This window comes from Hipposideros armiger, unplaced genomic scaffold (assembly GCF_001890085.2).
Source record: "Hipposideros armiger isolate ML-2016 unplaced genomic scaffold, ASM189008v1 scaffold_40, whole genome shotgun sequence".
NCBI lineage: Eukaryota > Metazoa > Chordata > Mammalia > Chiroptera > Hipposideridae > Hipposideros > Hipposideros armiger.
Genome location: NW_017731390.1, coordinates 1,462,485 through 1,485,715, shown reverse-complemented (window position 1 = coordinate 1,485,715; position 23,231 = coordinate 1,462,485). Strand labels below are relative to the sequence as shown.

The window sequence follows — 23,231 nt, the reverse complement described above, 5'->3', positions numbered from 1 at the left end:
GCCCTCATATGTGGGATCCAAACCGGGGCCCTCTGGCATCCCAAGCTAGCTCTTAACCAATGCGCCGCTCGGCCGGCCCCTGTTGTTGTTTTTAAATGGACCCTAAGTGTAATGCTGAAATACTGTCTAGAATATGCCTTACAGGGAAAATGTGTCAAACAGGCTTCATTCAGGCATAGGTTATTGTGCTGTTGGCCATGAGTTCAGTGTTACTGAATCAACAATATAAAACAAGGTGTGCTGTTAAACAGAAATCCACAAACAAGGTTATGTATTGATTCATTGATGAAAATGACCAGAGGCTTGTAGAAACCTAAACCTCTATTTCCCTAGGAGCAGAGTTTCAGTGTTTACTAATTCAGTGTCCGTGGTGACTTTATAGAACATAACTACTGTAAATAAGGAGAATCAACTGTATGCTATTCAGTGTTAACTGTCCTGTGACATTTTAGTCAACATTAGAATTCTTAGAATTAGCCTTCCAATCCTTTCAGTGTTAAGTCATTTTTAAGCAGCCTGGGAAGAGATGAATGAGGAAGTGGCATAATCCACTAAGGGAGGGGAGGGGAGACTGTATCTTTAATCGGTAACACCTATTTTGTAAACTTGATTTGGTGGACATTTTCTACCATATACAAAAGTAGAATAATAGTATAATAAAACCCCTGTAATGTTTACCATTTTATGGCCAGTCTTGTTTTACCTATATTCCTACCCTCAAGTATTTTGATACTCCTAAAAGATAAGGTCTGTTACACCGAAGAAAACACCAAAAAAATTTCTTAATATCATATATTATAGTATTTAAATTTCCCTGATTTTGTGATTTTGTTATTTATAAAGAAAACATTTTTTTTACTCAAATCCACATAGAATTGATATATTGGAATTGCTAGCTGGTTTGTAAATCAATTTTAATCTGAAAGCTCCCAGTCCCATCTTTTTTTTTTTGGTTGAAGAAAGGTTAGTTTTCCAGAGTATGAATTTTGCTGACTATATCCCCATAATGTTGGATGGTTAGATATTAGTACTAAAGGTTTCATAAGATTTGGGTCTCCCCCCTCCACACACACTACATAGGTGGTATTGAGATAATCTATTCTTAAAAGCTCAAAAATTTGAAAAATATAAGAAAACTGTGTAATGAAATGGTTTCCCATCCCAGTTCCTATCTACCCTGTTCCAAACACACCCACAGGTAACCATTGTTATTCAAGTTTCTAGTGAAGCCTTCCAGAGTTTTTTAATGTCTATTATAAGTAAATGTAAATACACATTTTCCCCTTTTGCTTATACAGAAGCAGCCTACTCTAAATAGCCACAAAGGATTCCATTGAATGAGTGGAATTGACTGGACTCTAACTCATACTGCAAAGCAGACTGTACTTACACCTTCTTCCATATTGGCACGTTCTTCTTTATTAGGATGAGATATAGTGTTGCTAGAAAAAGTCTGTGTATTTGTTCCCTGACAGGTTATTTGCTTTCCAAAGTGGAAGAAAAAGTCGGCTCTCCAGAACGCCCACTCTCAGATCTGGGGCTCATAAGCTATCGCAGTTACTGGAAAGAAGTGCTTCTTCGTTACTTGCATAATTTCCAAGGAAAAGAGATTTCTATCAAAGGTTGGTTTTTGACATGCTAGAATGGCTGTTACCTAGGATGTTAGCTCCTCTGAATGTTTTGACTTTTCCACTTGGCCCTGTTCATGCTTTGTAACCTGCAGAGATAATGCCCCATTCTGTGTTTTATCGGAATGAGAACAGAGGGCCCTCTGAATATGGGCCACTGCAGAGACCCTCACGAAAAGTGCCTACGGATTTCAGAGCATTGGGCTCTTGGCACTGGTCATATGATTTGGTTTCTCAAATCTCAGGTTGCTAACATTTTAACTCTTTAACAAAAGTCAAAAATGAAGAAAAACTTCTTCAAGTTTTGGCACACACAGGAACTTCAAAAACATCCCTGTATGTTATGCAAGGGTAGAGGAATTTAGTGACCTGTCTTTGACCTTGATTTCTATAAGGGGCCAAGAATGGTTTCTTGCTCTAATATCCCTCTTCCGTAGTTTATTTGGACTGGTCACATGAATGCTTTATAAACTTTCTGGACAGTTTATGTATCAGAGATTCTAACCATTTGAAGTTCATTTGGATTGGGGGGGTGGGGGGGTTGGGCGGGCTTGATAAAGGGGGTCTGCACTTTGGCGGGGTTCTCAGTAGCTCTTATGTTTCAGAAATTAGCCAGGAGACGGCTGTGAATCCTGTGGACATTGTTAGCACCCTGCAAGCTCTTCAGATGCTCAAGTATTGGAAAGGAAAACACCTAGTTTTAAAGAGACAGGTAACGTTTTTAATTAGCTCATTGCTGAATGTCCCTTGAGGCCTAGCAGAGCAAAGTAGGGCCCTCACACCCCAAAGGTAACCTTTTTAAAGGAGTGGACTCTGCACCATTTACTTGGTTTCATTTCTTTAGTCGTTAGGCTTATCCTCCTCCTTTATCCTTCTCAGATGCTTTTTGTAAGCTGTCTCAAATTTGGATGACACACTTAAGCGGCTCCAGTTAAGTAGCTTTATGTTGCACAGCACTTCTGTTACTTCATGATTTTGTTAGATGGAGAAAATTGCCCATCTGTAAAGGGGAATCTTCATAAACTCCAGGGTTCGTGGAACTAGTTTTGAATTCCTTTAACAAATACCATTTCAATTCATGCCATTTAAAAAAAATTTTTTTAGTTGACTCATACGTATCTTAAGGGGAGGTAAATGATTTTTCAGGTCTTACTAAGGGCATCGTAGGAAGAAATGGATTAGGGATGAATTTTTAAAATCTAAAGATAACTTCTTTATACCTATTTGAAACCTTAGTATATTATTAAACCTTTGGTGATTCCTTCTTTGCTAACAATCATTTTGGAATCCATTTATAAAGACATTTTACTTGAATGTGTATAATTCTTCCCATTGTTCTCCCCTAGGACCTGATTGATGAGTGGATAGCCAAAGAGGCCAAGAGATCCAACTCCAATAAAACCATGGATCCCAGCTGTTTAAAATGGACCCCTCCCAAGGGCACTTAAAGTGACCTGTTACTCTGAGCCAGCGAACCCCAGCAGTAGGAATCCGTACCCTAGGGATCTGTCTGTCATTTCTGTTGCTCTTGTGATTGGCAAGTACAGTATCCTTTGGGAAGGCCATCCCCCTCAGGACTGTCCTGGCTCCGACCTTCATGTACACTGCAGACGCTGGTTCTGAGGAACTGTTGTTTCGGCCTCAGTGAGGTTGCCCGGATGGGCTCTAGATTAGACTTGAGTGAAGGTCCCTCATAGCACTGACCCATGGTGTTCTGTTTGGTACTGTACCTGTCCAGTCACTGGTTCTCTCCTCATGTTCTCTAGCCCCATGAGATTGTGTTGTCTTCTAAACTTTGTAATAGTGCTTCTTCCCACCTGGTCACCAGACCTCCAAATACGGTTTCTGGGACCTTGCCAGTTGTTCCTTACATATGTTTTTTGGAGGGGCAGGGAAGAGGTAACACTTCTGAGTGTGTGTGCTGGGAAGGGTCTGTTCCCTTTAGGTTTCATCTCACTTTAAATTTTTTCCTCCGTTTTATTGAGAGACCTGTTTTAATCAGTATCAGGCTGACCAGAGCCAAATACATTTGAAGCCTCTCCCAGGAATTAGCCTTGGTAATGGCACATAATCTTTCTGGATGAGCTGGTCAGAAGAAGTAAGAGGTAGTGATTCTGTATTTTGCATTGAGTTCACCAGTGAGTAGTGGGCCTTGTCTTGGTGGAAGGGAATGAATACTTTTTGCCTCACCAGAAAGTGCCCAGTAGTAAATGTTTTCTTCTCTCATAACTCCCTGCCCCTTTTTACGTTTGCAGGTGCCAAAATAATTTCCAGTTCTCCCTTTCATGCTGCATGTTAACTTGGTTCATTAACTGCAGAAACCTGTTCAGCAGTACCAGTCTGCTCTAGCACACCTGTACTTCCACATAAGTTGCATTGGTTTTGTCTGAACATCCTTGGAGAAGTAGAAACTGATTGAAAATTACTTCCATATCTTGGCCCATGACTCAACAAGGCAGAATGGCCACTCTGCCAAGGTTTGCTTCTCTTCAACAGTGCCTCACCCTCCCTCTAAGACTAAAGTGCTTATGCCCTTCCAAGAACTCCTCCACTTCCTTTTTGGGATTTGCCGTTATCCCCCTCTTCTCTGGTCTCCTATTTTTGGTGTTTAAGTGAAGGAAGAGATGCTCCCTCTAATTTCTCTCTAGCCCATTATAACCTGCTATCTTGGGGCAGCTTTTGATGTATGACATGTCACCCTTCCCAACTTGGTCGTCTACAACACTGCTGTCTTCATGTGGAGCCCTCACCACAATCCCGACTCTGGTCATTTGTGCCTTTCTCTTGTCATCTCTGTACACTACTTATATTCACTGTGGGTTGGGGGGAGCTAATTTTAAGCATGTTCGGTGGCAGCTCCCTGCCAGTTTCAGTGTCACTGTTAAAATTGATCCAAAAGCAACTTCACGGGGTTTTCTTGAGGGGTAAAGGCCTTTTACAGAAGCTAACCCTTCCCCACATGTGGTAGAATGTGCTGTTCTATATCTACTCCTTAATAAAGCATGTTCTCTGCTCAAGTCTGTTTCACCCAGGAGCTCTCATTTATGTATGAAAATGGTGCAGCTGACCTGCTACTAATAGTAAATGCACTTGGGATCTGTTTTCTCTAGCAGTGAACTGACTGTTGAGGGATGTGGTTTGTGGCCGTAGAATTTTTTTTCTCTCTGTGATACAGGCTATCTATAGAGGGAGTGCTTACTCTGAACTTGTCTGGGTGATGGAATAAACTCTCTGCTTCACTTTGTTTCCAAATTATAGGTATGCATAGCAATGACTAGTCAGTATTATTCCTTCATAAAGCTCATTTCCTCTGATTTTTAAGGGCAAAGAAACCAGCAGGAAATTAGGATAGGTGGGGTGCAACTGATTCTTGTGGGAAGGTGGGAGTAGTTGTATCCCTTCTCATCTCCAAGCTCATTGGCCAGTAGTGAGCAGTACCACCTCTAATTGACTCTGAGGTTGAGTGATTTTTTCAAAGTAGCTGCAATTTCCTGTAGCGTTTACCCAGTGCAGGAAAAGGGAGGCCAGGCACTTAACCTGTATGATGGAAAGGAGGAGGGTGGAAATTGCATTTGCTGGGGTGGTTTTGTTCACCATGGCCAGTAGTGGTAACCTATCCCAGCAGATAGGGTCCTCTGCAGGGTTAGGGTCCTGTGTGTAACTTGGGGTGGGGGGAACAGCATGAGGAGAAGCTTATGGTTATATAAGAAGACCCTTCCTAACATTTGCCTTAGAATGATGTGTGCCCAGAGCTCCATGTTCTAGACATTTGCATCAAAGGGAAATTCGACTCTCTGCAACATTTTGAACAAATTGGGGGAGGTAAATTGACCATGAGAATGGAATGCTGTGAGAGGTTAAGGCACTTGAAGATTTGCACACCGTCTGGGTCCCAAGCCTCTACTGATAACCAATGCCTTTTCTTTCACCTAGAAGTATAGTACATCCTCATTTAATGTTGGCAGTAGGTTCTGCAACTAAGTGAAATGTTTAACGAAGCCAATTGTGCCATGGGTTAATGCATATCAACGAGTTAAGTTCCTATGGCGTCTCATTAAATAACGAAATGACCTTGAATAAAATGTTATTCAAGGACCTGCTGTAAAAGGAAGGTTTCTCTGGTTTAAGTCACAGGTGTAAGAACAGAGTTACACTTTCTTGGCTACTTTCAGTAAGACTGTCTATCCCCTCTGAATTTTTTACTTGCACAAAAGAAGCTCAGCTGCTTAGGATCCTTCATTAGAAGAGCAAAAGTCAGGAGTTAATCCTGGATCTAGCTCCTGAAACCCTCTAAAGAAAGCACTTACTCTGTGGAGGAAGAAGAGCCCTAGCATGTGCTGACTGCTTTCTGTGTGCTTGGCACTGTGCTGAGTACCTTCACACTGCCTCATTTGACCCTCCTGTTAGCCCCGTGCAGTAGAAATTCACACTGGTTCTACAGAAGGAAACCTGGAGCTCAAGGTGACAGCACGCAGCCATGTCTGATTTTGTTATAACATGAGAACCCACACTCTCCCATCTACCATTTGCTTCCTCGTTTTTCTTTAATTCCTTAATGATTAATCATCCTCTCTGTTCTAGTTAGATCTCCTTGCCTCAGCCACAGGCCCCCATGCTTCTAGTGGCTTCCATTGTAAAACGTGAAACTGGTGAAAGCTTTCAGACAAAATTGATTTTATAAGCAGCAGACGGGGGCCAGAGACCTCAGCTGGGAAGTCGAGTTGTGTCTTGTTCTGGCTCTTCCGATTCAGGAGTAAACTGTTTAGTAAGCACTGTCCCCTTACGTGGTTTCCTTCACATCCGTGCCACACCACCACTGTAAGGTGGGTATTATATCCCTTTTCCACATGAGAGAATTTGAGGCTCAGAGGTCTTGCTGCTGGGTTACAGAAACAGTGAGAGCCCACTTCTCTGATGCCAAATCCCATACTTTTTTGACAGTGCTTTGGTGAGTCATCCAATGCCTTGGCCTGTTTTTCCATTTCTCACCAGGGAATAGTGAGTCATTAAGTAATTTTTAACAATATGGTATACCCTTTATATAGCAAGACGATGCTTTTGACTTGTCCTCGGCTTTGGTTTGTCCCTGTAGTTCTGGGCAGGATGCCCGCCTGGGGTTGGGAATGGCCTCAAAGTTCATGTGAAGCCAGTAGGTTCAGAACAAGGTTGGGACTACATAAGAAAAGCCAGTATAGAAAAATAGACAGCAGCTTGCTTACAGTACACATTCCTTCTGGAATATGAGATGAATGAAAAGGAGCTTTTTGGATGTACATTAGTAACTTTTCAAGGGTAGTCATAAACATGCCTGCCTTCTGCAGAGCAGTTGATAAATGACTAAAGAAGCATCATTTTTATGAGGCGTTAGGATCACGCAGCATAGCTCACCAGTGATCCTTGAGTTTTTTTTTCTTCTGACAATCTAAACATCAGGTCTTTTTTTTTTTTTTTAGCTAGGCCATCCTGCCACCCGTTGGCAGCTCAGCTCGGGCTAGGAATCGAACCGCTGTTGCTCAGAGCTCACACTCTTAAGCGAGCTCTTAACCAGCTGAGCCACTCTGCCAGCTCAGCGGGTCTATTTTTTTTTTTATGCACATAATGGAAATAAGCACACATTTGTCTACAGTTGAAAAATTGAACCCTTAAAATCCATTCCTGGAGTGGAGTTAATAAACTCTGGTTTGAGAAAGCTCCAGCGAGAAAGCAGGAATCCTGCCTTCTGCCTGCCCTCTGTCACAGCTAGCTCTGTGTGTGCGCGCGCGCGCGGGCTCAGAGAACCCCCCATGGAGGGAGGGAGAGTGACAGCTAGGGAGACCAGGCTCACCTTGCCCCTCAAAGTTCCTTTCCTTCTTCGTGGCCTCACAGGTGCACATATGTGCAAAATACTGGACTGGGTTTTGGGGTAAGAAAGTGAAAATTCTTTTGCTAAATATGTGAAGTATGCTAGGAATTCTAGAAAGTGCCTTTGGCTATGCATTGGGATCATGGAATTACAGAATTGGATCTCCACTGGTTTTAATTTCAGCACTTTGTGCTACAAACTTGTAGGACAGCCTCTTCCAGACCGTTTCCTGCTGTTGGGGGCAGGATAATTGCCCACTTCCTTTGTGGTCTCTTCAACAAAGTGTCAATAAATGTCACTAAGAAGGAAACAAAGGACTGCCCAGTGATGAATAATGTGCCTGCCTGGTGCTGAAATATCAGCTCATCTTTGTCTTGTGCAATACCTTTAGATGTAAGTCATGCGGCCACCATTTCAGGGTTTGGGGTTTGGTTTGTGCCCAGAGGAGAACATAACCTGTGCTATTGTGCAACTTTGACTTCGTTGCTCCTCACATGCTCTATGTGAGGTATTCTAGACAAGTCACGTTCATTCCAAGAAGCCCGTCTTCTTGACTGGGTGTTTGTATCTGGGAATAGCTCACCTTCTATTTACTCTGTTTCAAAGTTATTAGAAACCTACACTCTTTTCTCACCAAAAAAAAAAAAGGTGTGGTTGTGGTGGATCATCTCCAGAGATGACCGCCAGCAGTTTGTCTCATCACTGGACATGTGCACTGCTCCTTCCCATAAGGTCTGTTTTTCATTCTTTTGTGTGGGCTGGACTTTGACTAATTGAATGTGGCAGAAGTAATATTCTGGCAGCTTCCACTTTTGCTTTTGAAAACCCAGCTGAAACGTTTCCAAACCAGAAGCTTGAACTCAACTGAGTGTATTTTTGTGAGGGGCCGGATAGGAGAGGCCAGGTGTAGGAGAACCGAGATGCTCCAGCCCGTAGCACCAAAAACCCAACCGTTACGCTCCCAGCCGAATGCAGCCTCCTTGAGTGACCCCTGCTGATACCACATGAAATCAAAGAAACGTCCAGCAGAGTCTTGCCAACCTAGAGAGTCATGAGAAATCATTGGTTTTAAGCCATTGTTTTAGGATGGTTTGATACACAACAGTGAGTAAGTGAAACTAAAGGGCTGGAATTTGGTTTGGCCTTGTAGGTCCCATTAATCGATTTCCTGTGACTGGGAACCAGATGTGCCCAGAGGAGGGCCACCACCTTGTGTAGCTCCACCGTCCGCGTTCTATATAATGGCAACTTCATAGCCAGCTCAACCCGTTTTGTTGTTCAGCACCTCTCAGCTTGTCAGTCATTGCTTCTGAGGTCCCTGCCTGGCCTTGGAATTCTTACGGAGGTAGATCAGGAAAAGTGAGGATTGTGCTATATAAAGTGACATGGCTCATCACTTTCCTGCTTAAGAATTCCTCTGGCTTCCCAGTTCATTGGATTAAGTTCACATTTGTTCTGGCTTTCCCGTCTTTCCATAAACTGACTCAAACTACATACCTTTCATCATTCCCCCACATAGAAGCCTCCCCTTCCCTATTTCTATTGGGAGAGCCTTCCTTCTCCATTCCCTAAAGTGTGTCCCATTAAACACAAAGTATGGGCTAAAAGGGTTCTGGGAAAACACCGAGTCTGAGTATCGTATCAGTATGTTTCTTGACTCAGGGTTTTTCACAGTCTTCCTTGGAATTTCCAGGATGGAGACAGAGTAACATTTCCTCAAGTGGGTTGTTCTGGAAGGTGCTTCTTGAGAGACCAGTACGCTGTGGGGGGCAGACACTGGGAAGTTTCTTTCCTGTCTATTCAAATAGGCCCAGCTAAAAAGGGATTCCTTGTGAACTCTTTCGTAATCCCCCCCTGGGACTGGTCTGTATGATGATGGCATAGACCAGGTAAGCGGAGGGGCTGAGGGCAGTGAAGGTGCTTGGCTCACATCCCGTCGCTCCCGTTTTCTGTGTAGCTTGAAGCATCTGCAGAATGAGGAAAGGAATTGTGAAGGTAGATTATCTTGCTGGATGCCTGGTGTGGATGTTTTTTTTCATGGAGGATCTGGGAGCTGGGTATTAGTGGTGCACAAACTGGAATTTGCAGTCTCCTGGAGGAGACTCTGATGACTAATTGTGATCAGTACTATGAATGGAAAAGGATGAGAGATAAGTTAAGTATAACTGGAGGGAACTAGTTGAGCCTGGTTATCAAGGAAACCCTGTCAGGAAGGGCCTTTATTCTGGAACCTGAAAGATGAGTTAGCCAAGGGAGGAGTGGAGGGATGGAAGGGCTGGGGCAGTGTTCAGACAGGAGCGCCTGAGGCAGGTGTGGTGTGCCTGAGGGCCTGAGAGCCTGGTGATGGTGAAGCAGTTGAGGGGGAAGGGCCAGAGAGCACGGGGCCTTGGAGGCCTCCACAAGAATGGAGGGTTTATCCTAGGAAACCATGAACTGGCCAGTAGGGGGTAGAATGGGACATGGTCTGATTTCCCATTTTAAAAGGCCATGCTCTGGGTAGAGAAGGAAACAAGGAGGGGTCTGTAAGGAAGCTGCTGTCCTCTAGGCAATGGGTGAGAGTGGCTTGTATTAATGGTGGTAGGGAAGGTGGGTGGCAAGAAGATGAATTTGAGATTTTGGAAGAACCAACAACTAGGATCTATTAGATGTGGAGAGTGAGGAATACAGGGGTAATCCCCAGGTTTCTGGCTTGGGCAGCTGGGTACATGGAGGTGCTTTTTGTAAGACAGGAGGAGCTTTGAGGCAGTAGGTTGAGTTCAGTGTTTGGGAATGTTTGAGAACTACGGAATATATGTTCAATAAGTGGTAGCTGCTATTATTTATTTCAGTTGTATTAAGTTTGGCTCCTTCATGGCTTTCTAAAAGAGATAGACTCCTTGAGGACAGGAAATGTGAGTCCTTTGTCAAAACAGATGCCAAGCACTATTGTTGGCGCTGGGGTAAAGATACCATGTGATTTGTGTACCTGAGAAACCCTTTTGAGGAGATAAACCATTCTAACAGCAGCATATATTAAGTTCTGTTTATGGAAAAATGTGCAAGGTGCTTCAGAAACTTGGAGAAGGGAGCCAGTGGTTGCTTCCTGAGCCGGGGACGCTATACAGAGACATTGACTTCTGAGTAAGAATGCACCAGAGTGGGAAGAAAACGTGGTGCATTTGAGGATGATTGGAGAGCAGGTGTGGCCTTTGCACACAGTCCACCTCAACTCCCCTCCAAGGTTGTTAGTTGTTCAAGGGCAAATCCCAGCCTCATATTTTTTCCCTATTCCCAGTCCGATGTGAATTCCCAGTGAAGTGCTGGCATATACGCGTACAGTGAACTTATTAGATCTTTTGTGAATTTAGTTTTTCCTAAATGTCCCAAACTTCAAACACAGGAATAAAATCTTGACCCCTCTTTGCTGAGCCTTCCAGTCGGGTTATTAGTGAACCACCTGTTGGGGCCGACCACAGCACTGGGTGGGGTGAGGTGGGGGAGACAGCAGGAATGACTGGTGTGTCAGGAGGTCAGGAGTGGATGGAATGAGAAATTCATTAACGGGGAAGTTCTGCAGTGGTGTCAGAAGAGGCCTTGTACATTCTCACTGGATACGGGTTTGGTGAGAATGAAGAGGCCTGAGGTTTATTCAGGGCTTGGCGATAGCCTGTCTTAAGAGAGACTGTTGAACCACTGGTCTAATATTGTCAGAAAAGTCCTGACGTATTTTTTATATGTTTTTTGTTGCAAAAATGCGTCATGACTTTGCTGACAACCCAATAGAAGGATCTTGCTGGTTGGGTCGGCACTGACCTCTCCTTTGAGGCCTCTGCTGTCTACAACCCCTGACACCAGATGAAGGGCCTGCCCTCTCCACCAAGGCCTTCCCCGTCTTCCCTTCCTTGTAAACAGCTTAGGTCCCCTCCCCTCCAAAAAAAATCAGACACCCCCAGCACTTCTAACCCATTTCCTTTTTGGGGCGAGAGGTACAGAGAAGTGTTACATAACCTAGTGAGTTAATGAACTTCAATGCTGAACCCACAAAGCTCCCATTTCATTCCTTTCAAAACCTTGATTTTTTTTACCTAAGTGTGCCCTCTAGGGCTTCATTCTGGCTGTGCCTCTTTCTAAGCATCCTGGGTCCTCTGTGCCCTGCCTGCCTATAAACCACTGGAGCGGGGACAGTGGTCTCCCCAGCAGACTGGGGGTTCCCTGAGGGTGGGAACTTGAATTCCTTTGGAGCTCTCCCCAGTGCCCAAGAATGACTGGCTGTCCCAGAAGCAAAGCCATTTGCCTTATGCATGAAAATTGAAGCATCTGGGACCCAATTCTATTTGGATCCTTGAGATCATGATTGTGGGTAGGAAAAGGGTGTCTGCTTTCAGGCTGGGACTGGTGTCCTTAGCTATGTCCCAAGCCTGTTTTCCCACCCAAGGGTAGGGACCAGGGCTGTTTAGTATTTCCCCTTGGCAATTCTGGAAAAGGCCTGGTCTGCTAACATGCCAAACCATGGCATGTCCTGCCCTCTACCCTGTATCAGAGAAGACGCTATTCACGATTCATTCATTTATTGAGCCCCTACTGTGTTCTGGGCACAGGTGATAGAGAAGTGGGTGAGACTCAATCCTGCTATGCAGTGAAATAAAAGAGCCCTGAGTGCCTTGGGAGGGCAAGGTCACCACCCCAGCTTGCGAATGGGACAACAGTGCACATTTATGGACAACCGCTGCTTGAGACCCAGAGTCCTGGAAGGAACCCCACTGTGTTCAGTGTGGGCCTGGTGGGACACCCCAATGCTGAGCACAGGACACATGGAGAAGAGTTGGCCTGGCCGACTGGCCAGCTGTAACATCCAGGTATGGAGAAGGGGTTTCATCCTCTGGGAAGTGTGCTGTGGGGGCTCTCACTCTGACCCGTGGTCCTCATCCGCTCTCCCTGAGAAAAGGACATGGATGGTGGTTAGGAGAGCCTTGCCTGGCTCCTCCGCCCATTGGAAACCTTCCCTCGTCACCCACTCAAGGGCCCTCCGTTTCCCTGACTCATGTTTCTCTGACTGTAGATATCTAGGACAATCAAATTACAGGCTCATCTGCCATATCTTCCATTATTCAATCGTGCACACCTCCAGAGCATGGACAGGGCCAACCCTCAGTTATTCTCTAAAGGAAGGGAAGTGGTAATCCAGGATTCAAAATCCCAAAAGCCCTCCTGGGAATGTGGAAAGTACCGTGGACTAGGAAACAGGAGACAGCTTTTAGTCCTGGCTCTGTTAGCGCACTGACTGGGCAAGTTGCTTTTCATCTCTGAAAAATGACTTCTAAGCTTCCTGTCCACACTGCATGGAGGGACATTTCCATTTTGGTACTGGGGTGACTGCCATGGTCCCTCAAATGGAATGGCTCAAACACTTTGGAAAAACTCCCGGGAGAAAATAGAGGACTTGCCCTTTATTCCCAAGAGCCTATGTTGGAAGGAGTAGGTGTTCTATCAGGAAAATGAGGGGCGGGGGCCAAAGTTTGCAGCTCCGTGGGAAGGCAGACTGGAGCTCAGGATCTCTGACAGGCTGGGACGCCCGCCCCCCACCTCCTATGCCCCCCTTCCTCGTGTTGGCTGGCTTGAGCTTTTGACATTTTCCCCATGGACCCTATTTGAGGTGTGGTGTTGGCTGATAACTGCTTGGGGTGTTACTCTTCCTGGGCGGTTTTCACTTCTTTACGATTACTGAAGACAGAAAATAAAAAACTAAAGGCACGACTTTCTAATGAGAGGGAATAAGGGGGGTGCTCCAGGATCTGGAAAACCTCATTATCTGTGGCTTCAGCTGGCCCGGAGAGGGGAGCAGAGTGTACCTGGGGGTGTGAGGGATGGAGAGGGTGCAGTTGCAGGGCTGCAGCTGTTTAAGGCTTGGATCATCAAAAGGACCACTTCCCTGTACCTCGACTGCTTTCTTCTGTGGGGCCTCTGCCTGCTGTCTGGCCCCCATCCTGGAGACTGGCAGCAAAGTACCTGGGCACTTTCTCATGATGCCCTTGCCGTCCACTAGATGCTCCCATCTATGTTCTGTAGGTGGTCCTCTCCCCTGCAAGAGGTCTGGGACCTTCTGTCCTCACTGATGCCCCAGTGATGGAGAGAGAGCAAAGAAAGTGAGTGCAGCAGAGGAAGGCTGTCTTAGGAACCAAGAAGGGCAGGGATGGGCCAGAACTGGGACTGTGTTGGGGATACAGAGGAGATGGCAGACCTGTGGGGTCCCACTGTGGGGACCCCAGCCATGTGACCGGCCCAGCTGGACAGTGCAGTGCCAAGGTGAGCATCATGCCCAGGCCATGGACACAAGCTCCATCCAGGTAGGGCAGGCGGTCAGGAAAGGAGGGCAGCCTGGGAGGATGTGGTAAGTCCTTAGAACATTGGACTTGATCCTGAGAACACCGGGAGCGAGCCGGGGTGGGGGTAAAGTAAAGGTTGGTTGGTTTTCTTTTGGTTTTTCTCTTTTCACCAAAGGATTTTAGGCAGGGTACTGGCTGCTCAGATTTGTACTTTTAAGAGCCTTGAGGATGCAAGGCAGGGAATGGATTGATTGGTTTTTCCAATTCCAGGCATTAGACCCAGGGTAATTTTAAACTTTGGGCAGAACTGGATTTATCCCTGCACCTGATTCCTAGTCATGCAAAGACACCCCCCCCCCCTTTCTGAGGAAGCAACCAGGAAGCCAAGCGAATGGCCAAACCACACTGGCCCCACCCTCAGCAATGCCAGCCTGGCGTGTGTGCCCCTGGCCAGAGCTGCTCCCCCGACCTCCCTGACTTCGTGGCCAGGACACCTCAGCCCTCCCCAGGGAGCATGCCATGGGGAAGGTTTGGACAACACTTACCCGCTTTTCTCTCTGGCTGGATAGGAGGTATTCCTGGGAGAAAGAAAGAAGGAATGAGGGCTGCACCACTTCCTTGGGGGCTAGGTGAGCCGGGAAGGGCTTATGGCTCTTTGGGGTTCGATGCCTGTGGTGGATCTTCAGTGACACTCCAGGCATTCCGCATTGTCCTCGTGTGACTGAGCCACTTGGCTGCTCCTACTAGGAGGCAGGGTGGGGTGGGACATCATTGGCACCTGGCACCAGCTGGGCATCCTGGGGAAAGCATTTAACCTATCTGAACCTTAGTTTCCCTGCTGGTGGTGAAGGGGATATTGTGAGATTTAATCACATGTGAGCATAGTAGGTGCCCAATAAATATTTCTCTTACACCCTCATCCCCTGCTTATGGGTTGTTGGATTTGGACGAGAACTCTGAAATGGCCCAGTTCAAAACTCTAAGGCCAAAAGAGTTTGGTCACAAGTTGGTCTTCTCTGGTTTTATATGCATATACAAGTGCACTATAAAAACAAGTCATGTAGAGGCTTGTACAGTAAAAATTAAAGTCCCTCTTTAGTCTGTCCCTCACCTCCACCTCCTATCCTAGATGTAACCACTGTTGACAGTTTGATATTTATCCTTCTAGAACTTTTCCTGTGCATTTGTATGTATATGTAAGTATGTTGTTTTTTTAAACGAGTAGGTTCCTAGCATACATATTATTATATAACTTGCTTCCCCACCTAACCAATATCTTGGAGATTTTTCCATATCTTTCCATAGAGCTGCCTCATCCTTTCTAACAGCCACAAAGGCTATGGATGCACCGAATATATTTTGACCATTTATTTCCCTGGTGATGGTTTTTATGTTCTTTCCAAATTCTTGCTATTACAGACAAGTTGGCAATGAACAGTCTGGTACAAATATCTCAGGTTTCGTGTATCAACAACATTTCCATTTGATAGGTTCCCTGAAGTGAGACTTGGTCAAAAGGTATGCACATTTCCAACTTTGATGGCCATTGTCAACTTGTCCTCCAAATAGGGTATAAAAGTGCCAAGTCCTTCCTATCCTCACTTAAAAAAAAAAAAAAATATATATATATATATATATATATATATATATATATATATATAAATAATGTTGACAGTAAGAAAGAGACAACTGCTCTCTGTCTGGACTATGTTCTCCTTCTTCCCCTAGGACGTGACTCCTGCATTGAGCGTGCCCCCAGGGAACACAGTTTCATTTTAATCATTCTATTTGAAACAAACAAAATCAACTAGAAAGCTTGGTCTGTGGCTTCGCTCACATCTAGACGCTGCTCTGTAGCCACTCCCACTCTCCAAAGTCATCCGTAGTATTGAAGGTAAGGGCACCAGCGGGTGCAAAGCATTTGCCCCCACCCTTACTTAGGGTGACCATACTCCCCATATTCCAGAGACAGCCCTGGTTTACACCTGTTGCCAGACGTAATTAACACTCTCCAATGTGTTCTGGTTTGGATGATCATTTATATGGGCACCCTCTCCACCCCACTGCACGAGTGAGCCCCGCTGGCCTGGAGAAATGAATGGACTCTGAGTCCTGGGCTTTAAACTAGGGCCCCTGCTTGGTGTCACAGAACCACTGTGGGCTGGGCACCCGCCTACCTTTGTCACTCACCTCCTACCTGTTTCCCCATCAGCCCAAAGAACTGGCTCGCTTTGCCCCTCTTCACCTCCTGAAGCTGGAGCTGAATGCTGGGGACCACACCTTCCTGAAGAAGCAGAGAGAGTTCCTTAGAGTTAGAGTTGGGGGAAGGCTGGCGAGGAGATAGGGAGGGCGGCCTGAGCCAGAACAGCCTCGACAGCACTTGCTCTGTGCTGGCACTGGGTCCTTTTGCATATTTTACACAATACTGTGTACAGTAATAATAGCTAACATTTCACCTACTATGTTCCTGGTAGTATTCTTAGCACTTTATTCATTTCATCCTCACCAAAACCCCATGAAGTAAGTCCTATTACTGTCAGCATTTTATAGACGAAAACACCGAGGCACAGAGAGATTAAATAATTTGTCCAAGGTCACCAGCTAGGAAATGAGAGATGGAGCCAGAACTTGAACCCAGGTCATCTGGCTCAAAGGCTCAAACACAATAGTCATAACCTCATTTACTCTTTACAATCACCCTATGAAGTAGGGACTGTGAGTTATCCCTACTTTACAGATAAGGAAACTGAGACTTAAGGAGGTCTAGAGGCTTGTCCAAGGCCACACAGGAAGTGGCAGGACCAGGATTGCAACTCAGGAAGTCTGACTCCAGAGCTTGGGTTCTGCTGCATCTTGGGAAATGTCTCCACTATAGACAAGAAGGGGGCAGCGGGTGGACTCAGGGTGGCACCCAGTAGGCAAGGTGACACTGCTTCCTCCTCAGCCCCACTCTGACTCTGCTCTCCTCCCCTCCCCCAGCATTCCCCCCATTGTCTCAGATTTACCCTGCTCTAAAGCCCGGGCCTCCCAGGAGGGACATGGCATGTGGCCTGGGGTCAAGGCCACTACCCTAGGCAAAGACATGTTCATCCTTGAGCTGATCCGAAAGTTCTGGTCCAAGAGCTATGGATTTTCTCATTCCTCCATTAGCCTTTGTGACCTTGGCCAAAGTACCCTCCCTCCCTGGCCTTAACCGGAGTTCCTGAAGAAGGGTCCACTCAGCTCTGCTGAGAGGGAGAGAGGCTTCCTGGTGGAGAGAGTGACAGTGGGCGACAGTTATTAGACCGTCTTCACCTCTCTGCATTCCCAGTACCTGGCACAGAGTCTGACATACACAGGCGCTCAGCACATGTGGGATATCCGGGGCCCTTTCTCTGACAGTCTGGGAAGAGGGAAGAAGATGGGGTCTCCTTTTCCAGGGAGGCTGAAGACAGGCAAACAGAGCTCCAGAGGAACAAAGCTGTCTGCCAGGAGGCTGGGAGCTGGGGTGGGGTCAGGGCTCCCTCTCCCATCCCCAGTTCCCCCAGGGGCAGCGCTGTAGCTCTGGGGACCAGCAGGGACTTGGCTGGGGTGCAGAGGAAACCCCTATGTCTCTTACAGTTCATCCCATACCAACTTCTGGGACCAGAAGTGAATTGTTTTCTAAGCCTTGGACTAATAACAGTCCCTTCCAATCTGTCTTCCCCCCAAGACGTCAGTGGCTGGGGCAGCTGTCTCAGGCTGCAGTCGCCTAGGCTGGCCACGAACCAGAAAAGTCTCTGGAGATTTGGGCCCATTTCTGAAAAGCTCATGAAAACCACTTTGGCTTGGTAAAAGGCAGCCTTCAAAAGCAAGCTGGAGAGAATGGCTATTTATAAAATAAGACTCACCCTTCTCCCGCCCACTGGGTTTCTGGGGGTCCGTTAGGAGGCATCCTTCCCTTCCACTCAGGAAGAACTCCTGCCCCCACCTGCAGCCCTCTCCTTATCCATTTAACCCAAATCCCCCGCTCCAGGGATACGTGCAGGTGGGGAGCCCCGAGAGCTAGGGAGGTGATCAAACCATCCCTGACAGTGCCACCATCCCTTCTGTCACCTCACTCATATTAATGGTTCCTGTATTCCAAGCCCTGTGTCTCGGAAAGCAGCAGGATGTTATTGTGAATGAGAGTGAAAGGAGAATAAGTAGACGCACCTACAGGGTGAGGTACTTGCAGGTGGAAAGCCCAGCAGCACCATTTGAAGTTGATGCTTTTCCTGTGTGGCTGCGTAGAAAGCTCCCCCTCACAGATTTGTTTTCCTGTGCCTGGGCCAGGTCCCCTGACTCCACAAAACTTTAAAAATATTCTGGGAACCATCTCCCCTCCTCCCCACCCGCCATGTTACAGGTGTGGAAACTGATGTCCAGAAAGTAGCTGTGACCTTTCCAAGGTCACATGGAGTCAATGGAGAAGTTGAGATTTGAACCCGGGTCTCCCCATCCTGCTGTCTTCTCAACTGCACGCATTTCCACATTCAGACAAACCAGGAAGGGAACCCACCACGGATGGCTTTTCCTTCGATGGCTGTACCTGTGACCCCAGGGTCCTCACCATCCTGGGACTGGGAGTAACCAGATTCAGCTTTATCCCACTGTCTGCTCTCCTGGAAGCTTTCTGGAGCACTGGTCCTGCTACCTCTGGTCTGTTGGCCTCTCCCCCTTGTCTGATTAAAAGCTCCCCAAGGTCAGGACCTTTGTCTCTCCGAGAAGATGGGATGGGGCGCAGATGCTGGGCCTCTAACTTCTAGATTTCTCCCCAAGTGACAGCACTCAGGTCAGTCTAATAGAAGAGACTGGTAATTAAACCAGTACTTGTCAGGAAATGAGTTTCTACATGTGAGACAAAACATTGATCCTGCCCCAAGTTGACCCCCATGAAATTCTGGAAAATGTCCTCTGATGCACAGGTACATACAGTCAGACCTTGGGCAGGGTAGGCAGCTGTGGTTTTGAAGCAGCATAACCTTGGACAAACTAGTTGACTTCTCTGTGCCTCACTTTCCTTATCTGTGAAATGGGACTACTAATGGTACCTTCCCCACAAGGTTGATATGAGGATTAAATGGGTGAATGTTTATAAATCATTTAGGACATATTGTATGTTAAATAAATATTAAATAAAAACTCTCCCTCTCTCTCCCACTCTCGCTCACTCTCCCTTTCACTCTCTCACTCACTGTCTCACTCCCATGTGCCCCTTTGGAGTTCAGTCAGGCCAGGGGCCATGGCCTTGAACCTACCTACAGAGGGGAGTCACACAGCCTGCCTTGCAGTGTACAGCCTGCTCTCCTGGCAGCCACAGAAGGGATCTTCAGCCCCCTTGACCGACCATGGCTCATCCCCTGCCTCTCCCCAAAGTTACCTCCAGGGTCATGGTTACCAAAGACCCTGCTTCAGTGCTGAGTGCCCGTTCCTCGTCACCTGCCGCAGTGCATGCAGACAGCCCCATCAGGAGAAGCAGGGTGAGGCAGCACAGCATAGTGAGTGCTGCTCTGTGCTGGGACCCTCTGGGAGTCCCTCTCAGCCTGACGACTCTGCCTCCAGCAAGCCCAGTCCTCCCTCTGGCTCCTTTCCTGTAGGTGAGGGAAGCTCCACCTGTTCTCTGTCCTTCCAGCTACTCCACTTCTTCCTCCAGCTTATCTAACCCTCCCCCCTCCCCCACCCTGGGACATTTCCTGTGACTCCCCACCCTCCCTGGTTGGATAGGCCGATAATATCAGGATGCCCAGAGGAGGAACCTGACCTCTCCCACCCACCGCCCCCTCAGCACTTGATCCCAGGGCTTAGTGCTCTGATGCAACAGCTGCCTCACCTTTGGCTGCATTCTCTCCAGTGGCAGGTGCACAATGGGGCAGTGTGTGGCATCTGGCGCTTACAGCTTCCTGGCTGGAAGCCCCAGGGGCCGTTGTCATCCTGGGAATAGGGAGAGGGACTGTGGCACCTCCCTTGTACTCTGTCTTATCCCCTATAAGAGGCCTTTCTCCAGAACCTAGCCAGTATTCCATCACTGTCTCCCCTTCCCGTCACTGAGCCCTCCTTGCTCAGCATTCCCCTCTATCAGTAATTCCCATTTCTGCCTAGAAAACAGGTCTTGACCTAGGAGGAGTAACTTCTGAGGCTCCTCACAAGTGGGAATTGGGATCTGCCAGAAAAATGGCTTCCTGCTTAAGTGTCAGCTCTAAATATCACCCCACTGTTGCCAAAGCGATCTTTCTAAAGCCCTAATCTGTTCTGTTTCTCCTTGCTTACAGCTTCCCAACCTCTCCCCTTGCCCTTGGCATAAAGTTCAAGCTCCCTAAGATGGCATTCAAGGCCCTTCTTCACTTAGTTCCTCCCTGTCTCCCATTTACCCACCCACCCACCCATCCATCCATCTATCCATCAGTGTAGAACAAGGATCCTGAGGTCAGAGACCTGAATTCCACTCCTAGCCCCACCACTAAATAGCTATGTGACCTCAGGCACATTACTTAGCCCCTCCAAGCCTTAGAATCCCTACCTGTAAAACAGGATTAATAATAGCACTTATTTCCAAAGTTGTTTGAGGATGAAATGAGATAATGCATGTGGGGCACTTAGCACAGTGTGTGATAGTAAATATTTAATACCCGTTAACTATTAATACTGTTATAATTATTGACATTGGGTGAGGCACTGGGCCACAGAAGATGAATAACTTGCCATCTCTGTCCTACAGCATCTCACAGTCCAGGAGAGAAGACCTCTGGTTGGCAGATAAGCTGTGTTCAGCCATTGCAAGGGAATGGCATACCCCCTTCCCAGTCTGCCCTGAAGCCATTCCCCGTGCGCGCGCGCACACACGCACACACGCTGTATCCCCTGCTCCCAGGAAAGGCTGCGATTTCTCCTATGCTTTGGCCTTGGCTGTTGCCTCTGCCTGGACCTCCCTTTCTACCTGGTGAACTCCCACCCATCCTTCAAGGTCCAGCTTAATGGTCACCTCCTCAGTAGATTTTTTTCTGTCTCTATTCCTAACTCAAGCAAGAATGATTTGGCTCCTTTCCTGGCCTTTCCCAGTATCTCCCACTTACATCTTTTGCAGTTCTGGGATATAAGCCATCTATCTGCACAGGCTGCAGCGAGAGGATGTGCGTGCAGGTTGTGTCCAGCACAGAGGAAGCTGCCGAGGGGGTGAATGGAGGGAAACCCAGCTTTTCCTCTGCTCACTGAGCACAGCCTGGTACCAGGCTACACAGCCCTGAAAGAAGGTGCTTTGCTCTGTTTTTCCCCAGAGGAGCCAGCTGGGCTGAGGGCAGCCCTGCTAGTCTGCCATGTGGTAGTTGATGATGCCGTGAGCTCTCTGAGAGTGGGGCTGGCATACGTGTGTGCTGGGCACACAGTAGGTCCTTAAGAAATCTGCAGCTACTTTGAGTCCAGGCCAGTGAAGGCAGAAAAGAATAAGGGCAAGTGTGGAGGTTTGGGGGAAGACAGCCCCCCACACACACACCACTTCCACCCCCTTCCAGGAATCTCTTTGGTGGACCCTAAACGATGGCTTCAGAATACCTGCATGTGCTAAAATGCAGATTCCCGGGATCAGCCCTAGTCGACACAGCCAGCCCTGGTCTGGGAGTCTGACTCAACACTCTAGGTGGCAGTCGCTCAGCCTCCCACTGAACTTACCAAGGGCAGGGCGTTTAAAACCTCACATTCCACTTCGGGTCTCCACTGTTGTTAACAAGTTCTTCCGTACAGGGAACAATTTTGCTTTTCATCCCCTTCATTTTATGGATGTGAAAACTGAGGCGGGTTGGGGCTTGCTCTAGGTTACACCGAGAATTTGGCGAGCATCTGGGACTCCCAGTCTGCTGCTTTCCACTGCCCACTGCGGCCTCAGCCCGCAAGGGCAAGCAACACAGGGCTGGAGGCAGAGTAACAGCATGGGCCTCTCTGCGCGCGGGGGGTGGGAGGATGGGGGTGGTGGTGGAGGGTGAGGCGACTTCCCATTCTGCAGGTGCAAACGGGGTGACCTTAGGACGTAAGGAGCCTCTCTGTGCCTCAGTTTCTCCATCTGCAAATTGGAGCCGCCCCTCATTGGGTGGTGGTAACGATATCATGAAATCCCATCCTTAAAGAGCTCAGCACAGGGTGTAGTATGCTCTCAATTAATCCTAACTTCGTTTTTGTGATTATTGGATCTCTGGAACCCTGGACCTCCGTCGGCGCCCGTCTCCTAGCCCCGGCTGATCTCCCCGCCCTGTCAGCGCAGGAACCATCCCGCGTGGGGACAGGATGTGGTGGAGTGCACAGCTGAGAGGTTGCAGGGGCCCTGGGGCAGAGGAGAGGGCGGCGGGAAGAAGGGAGAGAAAATCCCAAAGGCCCGGAAGGCTGGGAGGGAGGCAGGGCCCGGGCTGGAAACCGCGGCTATTTGCAGCGTTGCCCTCGGGCTGCGGTGGGGCTGGCGCTCGCTGCCCTGGCGTTGGAGCCCGCCGCCCCGCCCGGTGCCCTCGGCCACCCGGGCACGGCCCTGGACGGCGCTCCCCGCCTTGCCCGGTCCTCGCGGCCCCGGCGGCGGGTGGCTTGGGGCCCCGCAGCCAGGGCAGGGCGCGAGCCTCGGCTGGCTGAGGGTGGGCGCGAGTCGGGGTGCGACCCCGGTGGGTGGCGAGGTTGGTGGAGGCGGGGTGCGCCTCGGGAAGCACAGGGCACGCGGTGGGGGGGCGGTCTGCCCGCGGGGTGGGTCGCGGCAGTGGCGGGGCGCCCCGGGCGCCGGGTGGGCGCGCAGGATTGCTAAAAGCTGCGGTTTGGCTAGGACTGCGGACCTGAGAGGAGAAGGCGCAGGAAGGAGGGATCTTTTTTAAAAGCGGAGGGAGAACACTGAAGAGGGAAACACGAGGAGCCGAGGGCGGGATGTGGGCAGGAAGCTGACGTTTCCTGAGCGCCTACTCTGCCCGAAGTAGGTGGGATGGAAGATTGGCCTTTTCCCCGCGGGCGTAGGGAGGCTGTGCGCCTTGGAGGAGGCCGCCCAGCTATGAAGTGGCCGAGACGGGATTCGAACCTACTGTGCCTCCCACCCACGTGCTCTTTCAGCTTGACTGAGAAACGGAAACAGGAGCGAGAGGGGAGTGGTGGGGGCAGCACGGAGAAAGAAGGGGGAGTTGGGAGGGGACACAGGAGGGAGGGCACCAGTGAAGGGTCTCGGCTGCCTCTTGGGGACCTTTGGGGGGAAGGGGAAGGGGGCAGCTGTCTGGCTGACGCTACAAGGGCCCTGCTTGAGTCTTGCCTGCGCCCTCTCAGGACCCCCACGTGGAAGCTTCTCCCGAAGCCTGATCTTGCCTCCCAGAACTCGGAGTTGGCGGATCAAGGCGGAGTCAAGAGCTGGTGGTGGACTCAATGGCCAGTCCTTTAGGTAGAGAGGGGCAGGAGGGGCTGGGCCATCAGGGCGGGGGTGTGTGTGTGTGTGTGTGTGTGTGTGTGTGTGTG

General features: G+C 48.4%; 2 protein-coding genes across 4 annotated transcripts in view; one reads left to right on the top strand and one right to left on the bottom strand.

Moving 5' to 3' along the window:
* KAT7 (lysine acetyltransferase 7) overlaps window positions 1-4,645 on the top strand; it is a 21,905-nt gene extending 17,260 nt beyond the window's left edge. The window contains exons 5-7 of the mRNA XM_019638662.1: window positions 1,476-1,622; window positions 2,234-2,340; window positions 2,975-4,645. Of these exons, the coding sequence (XP_019494207.1) occupies window positions 1,476-1,622; window positions 2,234-2,340; window positions 2,975-3,076 (356 nt within the window). The 3' untranslated portion in view covers window positions 3,077-4,645. The remainder of the gene's footprint in view (window positions 1-1,475; window positions 1,623-2,233; window positions 2,341-2,974) is intronic.
* Window positions 4,646-11,214: 6,569 nt separating this feature from the next.
* On the bottom strand, window positions 11,215-19,391 carry TAC4 (tachykinin precursor 4). 3 transcript variants are annotated; one of them, XR_002123546.1, is made up of 5 exons: window positions 19,153-19,391; window positions 15,963-16,056; window positions 14,318-14,350; window positions 13,456-13,558; window positions 11,215-12,384 (listed from the first exon to the last, which is right to left on the bottom strand). XR_002123546.1 is itself a non-coding variant. In XM_019638506.1 (4 exons), exons 1-4 carry the CDS (start codon window positions 19,267-19,269, stop codon window positions 13,503-13,505), a joined length of 300 nt encoding a protein of 99 aa, XP_019494051.1. In that variant the 5' UTR covers window positions 19,270-19,391; the 3' UTR covers window positions 11,215-13,502. The 3 variants fall into 3 exon arrangements, 2 of the variants coding, with proteins under 2 accessions (XP_019494051.1, XP_019494052.1); XM_019638506.1 differs by having other exon boundaries at window positions 11,215-13,558; XM_019638507.1 differs by lacking the exon at window positions 13,456-13,558.
* Window positions 19,392-23,231: the final 3,840 nt, after the last annotated feature.